We start from the raw sequence: 15,173 nt of genomic DNA, 5'->3' as shown, positions 1-15,173 counted from the left end.
AAAAAAGATCTGCATGTAACCTGATAAAACAGGATGCAACATATAGTTCCGATATTTTTAATATCATTAATCATTTAGTTAAAACTTGTAAAAGTTATTTTTAAATTTGAATAATATTTTAGGTCACTCAAAAAAGTTTGTGAAAAGGGAGCAAAAGTAAATAGTTCATTAAATACTCCACCTTTAAGAAGATCCGTCTGAAATAGACTTTTCATTGTGGAGTTTGCAGATTGAATGGATGCATCATAAGAATGAATATCTTATGAGGTTGCCAAACTTTTATACAGCATGCATCAATTTCGTTTTCAGTTTTAATGTAAATGTTGTACTCCTAGTAGTATAAACAAAGAGGGCAGTAAGATTCATTCAAGATAGATCTATCTATATTCCTATAAATTGGGTTTTTTTGTGCATTGATATTTATATTAACCTTTTTTTTTCTATTTATTTAAAAAGAAAATACAACTTTGTTATATACGGGTTGTGGAATTGCACTCCTCTGCAAAAGATTTAGCTAATTTGCATATTCTTTTAAATATTCATTTTAATTAATTCCCTATTAGTTTTTTTTTTTTTTTTTTTCAGTTTTCTTATGGGATGACCAGCTTTAATTAGCTATTACATATAATTATGTTCATGCACATATTCTACATGATTTATACTTGCATAATATTTGTGTAAAAAGGTCATAGTAAACACCAGCCTCTTTCTCTATATATATATTTATGTATGCTTATATATATTTGTTTAAAAAATTTTGCCTACCAAACTCCTCTGTCAATTTTTGGCCTACAGACATGAAACTTAATATATAAGGTATTTGAATCCACGCAGAACTTTATATTTGTGTTTTTGCCGAGGAAAATCGGTGCAAAAGTGTGAAAATTTAAAAAATGTAATTTTCCAGGTGAAGGTTGAATGACAGCATTACAAATATGCATGCATAACATAATAGCTATTGATTCATGTTTTAATTTTTAGCCTTGCAGTAAATATGTCTTCATAGCTCAGGCATTAACGTTAAAGGAAAAATAAATCATAAGCTAAACGTTTTGGTTTCGATTCTCGGTGGTAGTGCAGGAGTCATTTTTTTTTGTTTTTTCAACTTTTTAAATGAGTACTTTATATTGGATCCTATATAATATAATAATAAATACAAAATCTCTATTAATCAAAATATCATATTTAAGTGTATTATATGACTGGGCAATGCCATGCGGCCTGCTAGTATATATATATATATATATATATATATATATATATATATATATATATATATATATAATTTAAAAGAGATTAGAACAATAGTCTAAAGAGCAGAGTGTATTTTAATGTAATAGTGAAATTACTAGTTTAATTAAAATACAGGAAAGAAAAAGTGCTCGTTGTAATTTAGATATATAATAGGCTCAATAGGTAAATATCCTAGAGCTAATTTAATATTTAGTAATGTGATTGATAATTTAAAAAATCAAATTATAATTAAATTAAAAATCCGTTTCATAAGAAGAAACAACAACAAAATCAATTATTTGTACGATCGTTTCGGAAAACAGTGTTTTTATTGTGGTAGACATCAAGTTATGGACAATAATTATTACATATAGTTTTTTTAATAAACAAGGTTTCCTCGTCAGCAAATATTGTGAAGGGTTTTTATTAAATATAAAAGACACCATAAATAAACCTAGCATTAAAAGTAAGACAGATGTATCTGGAAAAAATTAAAATAAAGGTATGGATTTAAACTTGATAAGAAAATTAATATGGGTTGAAGATAGAAATAAAATAGAAATTTGGTTTAAGCACTATATTATACATACATACATACATACATACATACATACATACGCAAATATATACATGCATATATATGAAAAAATAGACACATATATACATATACATAGATATACAGATATATACATAAAAATACAGGTAGAAATATTTACCTTTTAATTTTTCGCCTTTTGAAATCAGGAACGATGGTTAAAGTACTCATATAGATGTTTGCTATAGCTTTTCAGCTTATGGAATGATAAATTTTAAGAAGAACGCCCGTGCAATAATTTATTTCCGTTAGCATATTTTTGATTTAAAGACGCCACGGTTTATAATTCGAAAGAAAATGTATGTTAATGTTATTTGTATAATTTAATAATGCAAGGGGGATAATTAGTCATATTTTCTTTAATTAAATGATGTAAGGGGGATAATTAGTCTAACTTAATTTATTACAGAATAATAAAAAAATTGTAATCTATTTTTACTAAGTAATTTTTAATGATTTAAGGTGGTTTATATTTATTAAATTTAAACCAACCAATATATATATGCTAGTTTTATATCGTATATATATATATATATATATATATATATATATGTGTGTGTGTGTGTGTCAGGTCATGTCATATGCTACTGGTATCATATAACTCAGTACTACCTGCCTCATGATCGGATCACCGGCGACTAAACTGGTTTCCCCACCAGACTTTTTGGGTGAGGAGGGTGGCTAGTCTCCCTGAAAGATTAAAAACAAGACCTTCCAAAGGGCGAATGAACCCTTTTTTGGGGTCAATGGCCAACTAGCACCGTGTGTGTTTGTGTGTGTGTGTATATATGTGTGTTGGGGTGGAGAGGGCTCCCGTAAGCCGTGGTGAAGGCAACCTTTCTGGGAGAAGCAAATCTCTGATTTAAAAAACCATAAAGCGGGAGACCAGTGCCCGCATTAAGCTGGTCTGCAATTTAACTTGTTGCTGGCTATCTTGCTCTTGCTTGTTACTGGATTTCAACATTTTGAACCGAGAGACAGACTTAGCTGTCGTACAAAGCTAAGACTCTGTAACATCATCTGTGTATAGATACTCCCTCAGGCATTTGTCTATTAAAATGTTCCTGTGGCGATGGAAGTAATTTTTGGAGACATGAACCTTAAGTGTCTGAGGGAGTGGCACTCATCTGACAAGACGTTGCAATCATCATCATATATATATATATATATATATATATATATATATATATATATATGGGATAAAACCTTTTATTCATACAAACATGCATAAAGTTTTTTACTGAATAAATATACAACTCTGTTCATTATTGAACATTTTTATATAAACATAATAAGGATTCATTGGATTATACCTTATGAATATTAGCTTACCTGGATATATAAAAGTGAATTTGTCTGTCTGCAGAACTGTCTTTACAAAACTGCTTTCTCAGGTTTTGGTCTAAAGACTGAAACTTGATATATACAGTATTCAGACCTGTGGGACAAAATCGATTTGGTTTTTAGCAGGAAAAATAGCCACTAAGGAGTCAAAATGCTCTATGCATGCAAAATATACATTTGATATGTTTAGCTGCGTTGGTCAAGTTTGATATATGTGTGTCGTTAGCTCAGATAGTTGCAAATACCACTAGAGTGCTAAATGTTTTGGTTTGAATTCTAGCTGATGGCATCCAAGTCATATTTCTTTTTTTAAAAGAAACTTTTGAAATCCCTACAATATATTGGGTACAATTTAATTATCAATAGAGAATTGGCTCTACATACAAAAGTTATGTAGATTAAAATATATTTAAACATAATTTATGCCTGGGTAATGCCAGGTAACATGCTAGTGTTATATATATATATATATATAATATATATATATATATTATATATATATAATATATATATATTATATATATATAATATATATATATATATATATATATATATTATATATATATAATATATATATATTATATATATATAATATATATATATATATATATATATATATATATATATATATATATATATATATATATATATATATATAGAAGCTGAACGTCTGTGTGTGTCTGGTCACGAATAGGCTCCTATATGGTTGAATATTATAGAAAACTGATCACATATAATGATAGAAAATGTATCGAGACACAGGAATGGGTATGTTTGATCTGGCATAATGATTCATGAAAATTGTGGGGTCTGCGTTTGCGCCTGATCCACAAAGTATGGAAATAAAAAATTTAAAAATTAAAAAAAAAACGTTTACAAGTGTTTTTAATATAGATGTACATAATAATACTTTGATAAGTATGTTTTAACTTAAATAAAGATGGTATAATAAAATTGTGAGGTCTGCGTTCGCACCTGGCCTCCATAGAATGGAAATAGGCGCAAACTTTAATAAAGACTTTTCATATCTATCTTCATATATACTTTGATAATTATGTTTCAGTTTGAAGAAATATGGTATAATAAAATTATGGGATGTTCGTTCGCGCCTGACCTCCATAGAATGAAAATATGTCACAAAGTTTAACAAGGTTTTTTAATATAGATCCACGGAATATTGTGATAAGTGTTTCAGTGTGAACAGGCATGGTATAATAAATTATAGGGTTTATCTATTTTATTTTTACTTTCATCATATCTTGCTTTGGTTTTGATACCCCCAAATTCGAAGCTATCTCTTTACAACCCTTCCTTTTCATAACCTATCATACTTTCATAAATCAGAGTCCATTTTCTGTAGGCTGTTTTTGAACCCAGTCAATAGATACTTTTGCTAGTATATATATATATATATATATATATATAGTAACTTAATTGCCATATATATTTTCAAAATCTACTAGCTAGCTCTACTTACATATCAAGCACTGTCGAAGTAAATACCAAAAATATTTACATAAAATTATAATATATAATGTTAATGATGTAGACAGAATAGTAAAGATTCCAGGTAGATGTCTTGTCAAGTTTCAAAATTTTGTATGTATATTTAAATGCAACTCAAAATAAATGGAAATAATTGTTGTTTTATATCAGAAGAATGAATCTTAGCAAAATTCTGTAAATTAGATTCCTATTTCACTTTTTATAAACATCAGTTAACTTTTTTTTCTTTTTTTTCTTTTTTTGCGTGAGCAAGCATGTTTTACTTTTATTATCTTCAAGGCTCAATGTGCTACTTGTAATCATGTGATGTGCCACTGTTAGCACATGTGCCATAGGTTGACTATCCTTATATTAGATGCTCCCTTTTAAATTAAAGTTTGATAATGCATACAATATTCAAATAACATCTTATTTGTAATATTACAGAACTTAAACTGCTAACCCTAATATGACTAGTAATAGCTATTTATGTTGTTTTCAGGCAGGTGGTCAAGAGGTCGGTGTGGCTATGCCGGTGATTTCTACTTTGGAAGGTGATAGTTATGAAGATGAAAACATGTGGGACATAAGTGATGCTGACGACAACACCAAAAGGTTTTTTGGTGAGTGGTTTATTACTAGTAAAGTAGAAAATTGGTGAAAGTTTGGTACACTTCCAAATTATATATTCATATAATATTATATTATATATTTATAATATTTTATATTAATTTAAAATTTTCTTAATTTATTTGATTAAATTTTATGCATTTGTTTATTTTTTCATATATATATATATATATATATATATATATATATATATATATATATATATATATATATATATATATACACAATTGTTTTATCAGTTTGTTCAAGCAGGGAATGGAGCATCCTACAAGATACGAAATATTCACCTGCTATCTTATATATTCTGACCAAGAGATCTTTTTCTGACCGTTCCTTTAAGTGCAGTTCTTTGAATCTCTATTGCACTTGTTTTTTTTTTTGTGTATATTTGACATGTACTTTCTGAAATTCTTTTCATGAGTCCAATTGCTGGTATAATTACTGGAATAATAGAGATTTTTCTAAGACTCCAGTTTCTTTTCATGTCTTATATAAGACCTTGGTATTTCATTATCTTTTCCCCAGCAACACACTAACTTCTAATAAGGTTGCTTCTTTCTCCTTCTCATCCCATATCATTATGTCAGATTTAATAACTTTGTTTTCTAGGCACGTAGCTGTAGAAATTGCTTAGTCTTAGTAGATGGTATACAACTTATTTCTGACTGTTCTTTCTGGTATATGTTCCCAGAACTTATTGCTGCATTTAATGTTCAACTTTTTACAGATCGTCCAGTGGAGATATTTACACTATTGTGCCGCATTGAATAGTAGCCGTCCCCCAGTAGGACTTTACAACTGGATGTCATGTGCCTCAAACTCTCTACTTCTGTGTGCACTTATTGTCATTGCTGAGACCATTTTCTTAAAAGCATTGGTCATAAAGCCTTGATTTTGGGCAGCTATTATAATTCTCTCCTGATTCTAGTGAAGTGATTCTCTTTTCAGCCAATCTATAGAGCTTTTCTTATCTGGGTGAATTCGTCCAGAAAATACTTGACACACTGTTGGTTGACTCATTCTTCCAGTTTTTTGTAATGGAACTTCTTGGTGTATTTTTGGCAACTTTTTTGGGCTATTTTCGTAGCAGACTTATTTTCTGATTGTGATTTGTAAGAAAGTTTTGTTCCAAATGTTTAGCCAGTTTTGTGATGGAGATTGTTCTGTTGGCTCTTGTTTCAATGTGTTGGTGCACCATTTTGAATTTTGAAGGTTTGTTTCAGCAATAAAAATAGCAAAAATTTGTCCAATATCAATTATTCATTAAGCAAGATTTTATTAATTTATAATTAGTATTTTAAACACCTAAATCAGTAATGGCTTCTTCATAATTTAATTCATGAAATAAAGATGCACAGCAAGTGATTGTAATCACAACAGTTTTTAATGAAATAGTTTACATTGTCACAGGAAAACAGGGCATAATGCAGAAGTGACCATTCCCCCCCCTCTTTTTTAAATTCATTTTGAATATCTATCGGCCAGACACCCCCACACCACCCCATTGCTATTCAGACATTCAGCAAAGAAATATCTACGTGTTAACCATAGAAGAAAGTGAGTTAGACACCCCACCCCATCCCCTCACCAAGTCATTCCAAGTCGTGCCAAGGTCTCAAGGAGAAACCATATAGAAACCACACCTCCACCCCAAACAAAGCAGCGTGCGGAAAAAAAGAGGAGGAAAAAAAACAACAGGAGTGACGTGCACAGAAAGGAAGCAACAGGCAGTTTTTTAAAAAAAAATGGAATCTGATCGCATCGTCGAATGAATGTCGATAATAAAAATGCAACAGACATCAGCCAACATAATTCGCTTGACAAATTGGAAGTTCACTCAACTTAATCCTCATTCCTGGAGCCAAAAAGGGAACACGAGGGAAGACAAGTGAACAAGCTAACTTTGAAGGATATCGACTCGCGCGTCGGCGAAATGGGACTGTATCACATTATAACATCAGAACATTGAATTTTGTCGGATACCTAATCATCGGTTGAATGCACGTCCTTACAGTTAAGTACTACTCAATATCCCCCCCCCCCTATATTTCACAACGTCGACTTGCTGGACTGAACAGTTTTCTTTAGTGTTCCCCCCCCTTTTTGACCCGTTGGACACTGTCTGCGTGTTTTCTTATTATTTCCTCTTAATATTTTGTCCTGATTATTGAATTTTTAACGCACAATAAATGGCATGCGTATAATATATTTACAACCCTGTTGTTCCGTTATTCATTGCCTGGTATTTCGTCAACCGTGAATTCTATAAAAACATTCCACGACGGAAGTATTGTCCAGAACCTGGGTAAGTGCTACTGGGTTGTGATAATTTTACGGCCGGCACGTACATTACATTTTTTTTTTTTTATGAGATGTTTCGGGGATAAATTCCCTTTTGGGATTTTTCAACCGGGACATATCGTCACAACATATATATATATATATCAATCTACCTACACATTCATACTCCATATGTATATTTACTTATATTTATATATATGCATTTACTTATATATTACTTCCTTTATCCGGAATTTGCAGATACCGGCCATCCTTTCCCTTTAAAATTTTTTTTTTCTTTCTTAGTGTCTTAATAACTCCTGCTGATATTTTCTTAAGTAATAACCTGTACATTTCAGTTGACCTATATTTTTGGTGCCTTTAACGACATCTTATCTGGGTCATTTTGACATTTGCTTTTCTATTTTATATTTTATTCAATCACCATTCAATCTTCTTTTTCTTCTTCTTCGCTCATTTTTTCTCTCTTCTTCATTCATTTTTCTTAATTACACGTTGTCTCGGCAGTCATGTTTAACGCATATCTTATTTTTCTTTTAATAATATTATTGGAATTCTTTCCTCTTTTCCTTGTACCTATTTGTGAATTATTCCATGGATTTGGCCTTTTGGATTACTTTGGACCATCTTCCAATTACGCGATTTCCTTTGGATTTTATTGTGCGAATGGAAATTTAACTAACTTTCTTGGATTTACATTTTTGGATTTTACCATCATTGGATACTTTACCTTTCACCAGACTATCCATTCACATGAAATCACCTTTTTCTTCACTCTATTCCCTCTGCTTCACTTTTGTTATCAAGTAAGATCTTTGACTTACTTGCAGTTTCATCAAATACTTTTGCAAGCAAAATCCGATCCCACGTTTTGCTAATTCCTACCCTCTGATGAGAAGGAAAGTATTTCTTCGAAACTCCGCGGATTAAGGACTATCTACTTATTTAGTGTTTCCTTTTCAAATTAAATGTTTTAACTCCTTTTTGAAGTGTTTTTTAACATGTTTTATTAACTATTTGCTCTTTATATATATATATATATATATATATAGAGAGAGAGAGAGAGAGAATAATAGACCAAAGGTCTAAAAGAGCAAAGTCTCTGTTAATGTATGAATACTTTAAAAGTGCTGTGCTCGAAGTACCACAGATTTAGGATAAACTCGATAGGTGTATTTACCTAGAGCTATATTAATACAAAGGATAAAAGATCAATAATTGTGAAATTATAAATCAACTTCACAAGAAGAAACAAAACAAAATCAGAGTAAATGTATGATCGTTTCAGAAACGCTATCCATTTATTTATTTAATATTGACAAATAAAATATTTTTGGAAACTGTCTCCCTATCAGCACAAAAGAGGGGGAGGGGACACCAAAAATAAACTAGCGTATTAGAGTGAGTATGGCGGGTGAACCTCTGTAGAAAAGCAGTCCCAGAGTTGTTTCTTTATAGTCCATAAGTAAATTTATGGATGTGCAATATTCCATGTTAATTTTATTTTTGAGCACAAAATTTCAAAGACTGATCATTAACAAGGAATATTTCTTTTATATATATATATATATATATATATATATATATATAATAATTTTAATAATTTATCAATGTTTCATCTATATCCAGTTTTTAGTTCTGAATGTTATTTGCATATAACTACATTTTTAATATTCCCAAATTTCTAAACTTACAATGGTGTTCTGTTTCATTTCTATGACAAACGAATATTATGAGGATCTTTCAAAAGTAAAGCCTCCTATTTTTTGTACTCAAAAAGTTAAAGAGCTACAGAGATGGCAGTGGTACCATTAATTAAAATGAGTGATCTTTTGTGTTCCAGAATTGATTTTTCTACATAGGCACCACAATTCTCAATGCACTCTATCTCAAAGATATGATTATAAGAAAAAAATTCGTTTTCAATAATCATAAACTTTAGACAGCCTTAGATCTGATTGTTACATATAGTTATCTTTGAGGACACCATTTATATTTTGTGTATAACATAAAAAGATTCTGTGTGCGTATGATTGTCTCTAATATAAATGGTTGGGTGTTTGATTATCATAAAGGGAATCGTGTGTGTGACATGTATTTTCAGAACCTACCTCTGCTTCTTCGATGTTGGACCATCTGGAAATTTCTCATCCTGTTTGATACCTGTTTGACGAAGATTTATCACTCCAAGACGATGAATGGGTTTTATAGTTTTTATTTCATTTTCCCCAGAGGTCCTGCAGAAGGTGGAAGTGAAATCGGCTTGTGTGGATTCTTCTTCTACACACGTCAGTGTTCGTCTCCCCCCTCCCCAGTTAAGAGGGGGAGACAACGGAAAGCCGTCTGTCTTCTTCAAAGCCCAAATCAAATCTCACAGATCTAGCCAACCTGACCACGTCACACATACGTAATCTGGTCAGCTGACCTTCGGTTCTGGTAAACGTGTCTACCTCCACGTTTACTAACCCCTCTCTCTCTCTCTCTCTCTCTCTCTCTCTCTCTCTGTAACATTCCTTCCCCCCTTTTTATCAAAATGTATGGCGAAGGCATACATTTTCTACTTCCCACATTTACTAAGAATGAGATATATATGCTCACCCCACTAGCAAAGAAAACTGTCATACCTTTAGTCAATAATTAATAACATATACTAAGTAAAATAATATCAACAAATAATACCATGTGGCGCTAATCCTTGCGCCCTCGAAGGTCAACAATTCCCTGTGACCCCATGGTCTTTTTATAATTTAAATCAGAATTTCAGGAGCATCCTTTACTCCCGTCGACACTACGCGTGATCGATAAATTCTCGGCAATCAAGCGAATAATAAAATCGAGGTCCATCTGCCTCTTCAAAACGGACTATCATCGTCCTTGGCTTTACAGATCAGCTTTTCTTCCCATAGGTAGCACACAAAAAAAAAATTTTCCATCCCAAGCCTTATCCTATTCATCATAAGCCTACTCTTATTACTAGTATTTTGTGGGAAACAAAAAACCTCTTAACATTCCTTATGGTGGGTAGCCTTCTATTTTCCTAAGTACTTGCATACATATTTCATTCATCTTCTCTTGAGCGATTCGTAACATAATGGCCACGTCAGCCATTGCACCCCCTCTGCTCCTTACACCATGTCAGAGGGCATTTCATTTGCTCCCTGAAGTTGATTACAACTAGATCCGCTCACGCTGGACAGAATACATTTCGTTTACTGCTATGTCAGAAAAAACTTCTTTTTTTTTTTCCAAAGTCGGTAAGCGCAACCTGCCTTGAAGACACATAGCTTCACGGAAAACATCGGATTTCCACACATGAAGTACTCAAAGTTGCTCCATGTTGATTCTACTCGAAATCAATGGAAAGCACGATAAAAAAAAAATAAAATTCGAATCATTTCCCGAGAATAATGAAATTAATAACTACCCATGTAATTCAACACCTCTCCAAAATTCTAACATGCTTGCCACAGAAATTAAATTCCATTCACGCCCCCTTTTTTCTTTCATTTCTTCATATAGTTTATTTAACCCTATATTTATCCTTTTTTTTTTTTTACCTTACTTATGTGGTCAAAACGTCACTCATGTCGAATAGAACATTTATTCTACATTTCGAAAATTAATACCGACTGAACCTTTGACTCTTCCGAAACTTTTTTTTTTTTTTTATTTATTACTCTGTTTAAATCTTATTTCTATCTCTTTTTCCCTATTTTATTATTACTATTATGATTATGAATTAATTAATTAACAACACGTTCTTTCTTTTATTAATCATTCTTTCAATAGACCCCACAAGCAAAGATTCCACCTCCCCATTCTGTGAAAAAAATACATGTCAAAGAACAAGAAAATTCTGCCAATACCGTTTGACAACACATCAATTACATAAAAATAATAAATTAAAAAATACAAAAATATCACAAAGTCTCATCTTACTAATAACAAAATTCCAATTAACAAAACACAGATTCGTGGAAACCCATTTGACCACGTCATCAACTAGGTCGGCTGCATAGTGCATCATCTTTTACCATTCCACAGAATTCAAAATTAAAGAAAAATCACAGTCGTTTACAAAAAATACCTAGACATTTACAATTAAAATACATAGTCGTTTCTAAAATAAAATAAAACGACTCACTTATAAAGTCTCAGACAATCCTAATGGAACTAAAATTGTCCATGTCAGAAAAAAAATTCCTAAGAAAAAAAAATCGTATAATTAGTGAAAAAGGAAAAAAAATCACATTTCAGAACCTATCCATTGTTTTTCATCAAAAGTACATATTGTTTTTCATTAAAAGTTACACTTAGTTCACAGTTTAAAAATGCAACGAAATATTCATAACACATATTTGTGATTGACGTGTTTATCTTTTGGTAAGCTGAAAGGCTAATTCCTGACGCACACTTACTAAAGTCATATGTTCTATTTCTTTTTCTTTTTTTTTTCTTTCTGGTTTACTCACTGGCTGTTATGATTGACACATTTCCAAACAATTTCATTTGTGCATGTTCCCATTACATTTTCTTACTGTCTCATCGGTCCTTTGCTTTAAACAGAATAAGGCAATTCTTTGTTTTTCCCTTCTAATTTTTACATTAAGTGATATTTTTCTTCGTTCATAACGAGCTAATTCCTAATACGATAAACATTTTTTTTTTAACTATTTTCTATATATAAAGTTTTACATCTGTGTGTCTGTATGTCTTCCTTTTCTTTCTTCGTGAAAATGTTGTACGTGTGTATTGCTTTTCTTTTTTCTTTTTTTTTTCTTAATTATTTTTCTAATTCGCCTAGTGTTTTAATGGACCCTACGTTGTGTGTGTGTTGATTTGTATTTTTTTTTCTACTGTTCTTTCTTTTTCTTTTTTTTTTTTCCAGACATTTTATTGTGTTTTTCTTGTCTTTTTTTCTTCCTTTTTTCCCCGTGGTAATCGAAGTTCTTTTTTTTTCTTCTTTTTTTTCTTTTAAACCCACCCTTGCTAGGTGGTCTGGTCAGTTACGGCACCAAATTGAATATTTGTTACATAGGGTTCTTCATTGAGGGGCACCATTTACGTTTTGGTGTATATAACATCAAAAGGATTCTGTGTGCGTATGATTGTCTCTAATATAAATGGTTGGGTGTTTGATTATCATAAAGGGAATCGTGTGTGTGACATGTATTTTTAGAACCTACCTCTGCTTCTTCGATGTTGGACCATCTGGAAATTTCTCATCCTGGAGGGAGACTTGATACCTGTTTGATGAAGATTTATCACTCCAAGACAATGAATGGGTTTTATAGTTTTTATTTCACTTTCCCCAGAGGTCCTGCAGAAGGTGGAAGTGAAATCGGCTTGTGTGGGTTCTTCTTCTACACACGTCAGCGTTCGTCTCCCCCCTCCCCAGTTAAGAGGGGGAGACAACAGAAAGCCGTCTGTCTTCTTCAAAGCCCAAATCAAATCTCACAGATCTAGCCAACCTGACCACGTCACACATACGTAATCTGGTCAGCTGACCTTCGGTTCTGGTAAACGTGTCTACCTCCACGTTTACTCACCCCCCCTCTCTCTCTCTCTCTCTCTCTCTCTTTCTCTCTCTGTAGCATGATGACCTTAGAGGAAGATTAAAGCTGGACAATATAATGAGATGCAGAAAAGGAGACTGATGATTTGATTCCAAACACTAAACAATGGATGAAAATGTTTAAGTTAGTAATTGTAGAACAGTTGAGGTAGAAGTGATAAGATGGATTTGATAAAGATTTGAACAAAGCTAGATTAGTTTGGAAGTTATTTTTTAAGTCATCTGATGCATGCCAACATGTAATATGGATGTTATTATTGTTACTTCTATTATTATTACTATTATTATTGTTGTTATTACTGTTCTTGCAATTGTTGTTGCTGTTATTATTATTACTGTTATTATTATTACTGTTGTTGTTATTACTGTTGTCGTTACTATTATTATTGTTGTTGTTATGCTGAATTGTAAACTTTAATACTTAATTGATATTAAACTAAAGAAATATTTTAAAGAAAAAAGAATTCTTTGAAAATTGGGAACTTTAATATTTAATTGATATTAAACTAAAGAAATATTTTAAAGAAAAAAGAATTCTTTGAAAACTGCTTATTCAGGTTTGTTACCTAAAGAACGTCCACGTGCACAGACAGTGAGAGATGTTAAGCGACAAGCAGAGCAGCGACGAGAACGTGGTGTAAACGAAAAGTTTCGGGGTAGAATAAGTGATGAAAGTGACAGAGAAGCTGAATTAGGTAATATATGCATTTTTTTTTTTTTTTAGATTACGGATGAGGAACAAAGCCACATTTTTATTGGCATTTCATACGCCTTATTTTCATCACTTTATTATAGGTTTTAACTTAAGGTAGCCATGTTTATAGAAGAGGATTTTTAATTTTCCAGTATGTTTTCAATTGTCATTGGTACTCTCTATAAAAACAACAGTGAGACTCATAAGATATTACAAAATTTCAATTTGTATACACAAACGTTATACATAAATTGATAATATATTTAAGAATTTTAAAATAATAACACACACACACATATATATAGTGTTCTTACGTAAAAATTTATAATGTATTGAACTAAAAAAACAGCCCTTTTTCGAAAGTGCTCAATATATAGGAATAGCTTTTATATGTAAAATAAACAATAGAAAAGACCCAACATGGATCAATCTACATTTTGCCTTTAATCATCTCCTCAGGGATTCTATAAATGAGATGGCTAAAAAGTAAATATAGAGAAATACTTCTTAGTAAAGTAATAAGTCAGTCCCCTTATTTGATTTTTCTTTTTAAGTGCTTATTTAAAAAAATTTCTGTATTAGTAAACTAATGAACCAATAAACTAATGAGCATTTCTTTCTTTTTTTTTTAGAATAATGGAATACATTAGTTTATTGCGAATAACATGGTAAAATAATAACAAATAAAAATTTACTAGTCAGGATCAAAGTTTAGGAAAGTATCAAATGAATAATGTGAAAACTCACTAAAAATGAATAATTTCGTGATAAAGTTCCCCAAAATTAAGTTATCTGTTTTCATATATAACTAGCTGTATCGGCCCAACATTGCCAAGAATCTGTTATATTGAAACTTATTTTATAAATATTTCTATATATTTTTATAGAACCATGGTTTTATAGGTTCAATATCGAATCTTTAAGAAAATCAAATAAGGAATGCTAACTTTCTATAGCTGAATTTTTAGGTGTTTATTTAAGAATGTCAATATCAGTAAACTACCAAACCAGGTTAGTATATATTTTTAATGGATTGTAGGAAAGTGCATTAATTTGTTGCAACAATAATAAATGAAAATTGGCTAGTTAGAATCAAATTTAGATATATCAGCTTAAATGCTATTTAGGTTCAACTTTTAAAATCCATCTGACGTGATTTTATTATATATTAGATTATCTATTACATAAAAAGATGCTATATTGAAATGTAGAGAAAATCATTACCACTTGTCCAGTTCCATCTCTTATTAATTTTATTTTGTTAATATTTTGTCTTTAAAAGCCAACAAACAAAACCTAAATCTAATTGGTAAATA

General features: G+C 31.0%; 1 protein-coding gene across 6 annotated transcripts in view; it reads left to right on the top strand.

Annotated features, from left to right (window-relative positions):
* The window catches only part of LOC145293166 (uncharacterized), a 333,600-nt gene that overhangs the window by 273,193 nt on the left and 45,234 nt on the right, over positions 1-15,173 (top strand). For all 6 annotated transcript variants that reach the window (XM_080139627.1, XM_080139628.1, XM_080139626.1 and 3 more), the window contains 2 exons: positions 5,160-5,280; positions 13,721-13,858. In XM_080139627.1, the coding sequence (XP_079995753.1) occupies positions 5,160-5,280; positions 13,721-13,858 (259 nt within the window). The remainder of the gene's footprint in view (positions 1-5,159; positions 5,281-13,720; positions 13,859-15,173) is intronic.

Source organism: Euprymna scolopes, chromosome 14, assembly GCF_053919585.1.
Source record: "Euprymna scolopes isolate OS-2025 chromosome 14, ASM5391958v1, whole genome shotgun sequence".
In the NCBI taxonomy this organism is placed as follows: Eukaryota; Metazoa; Mollusca; class Cephalopoda; order Sepiida; family Sepiolidae; genus Euprymna; species Euprymna scolopes.
Note: the sequence above shows the minus strand (reverse complement) of the source record. Positions and strands in the feature narration are given on the sequence as shown.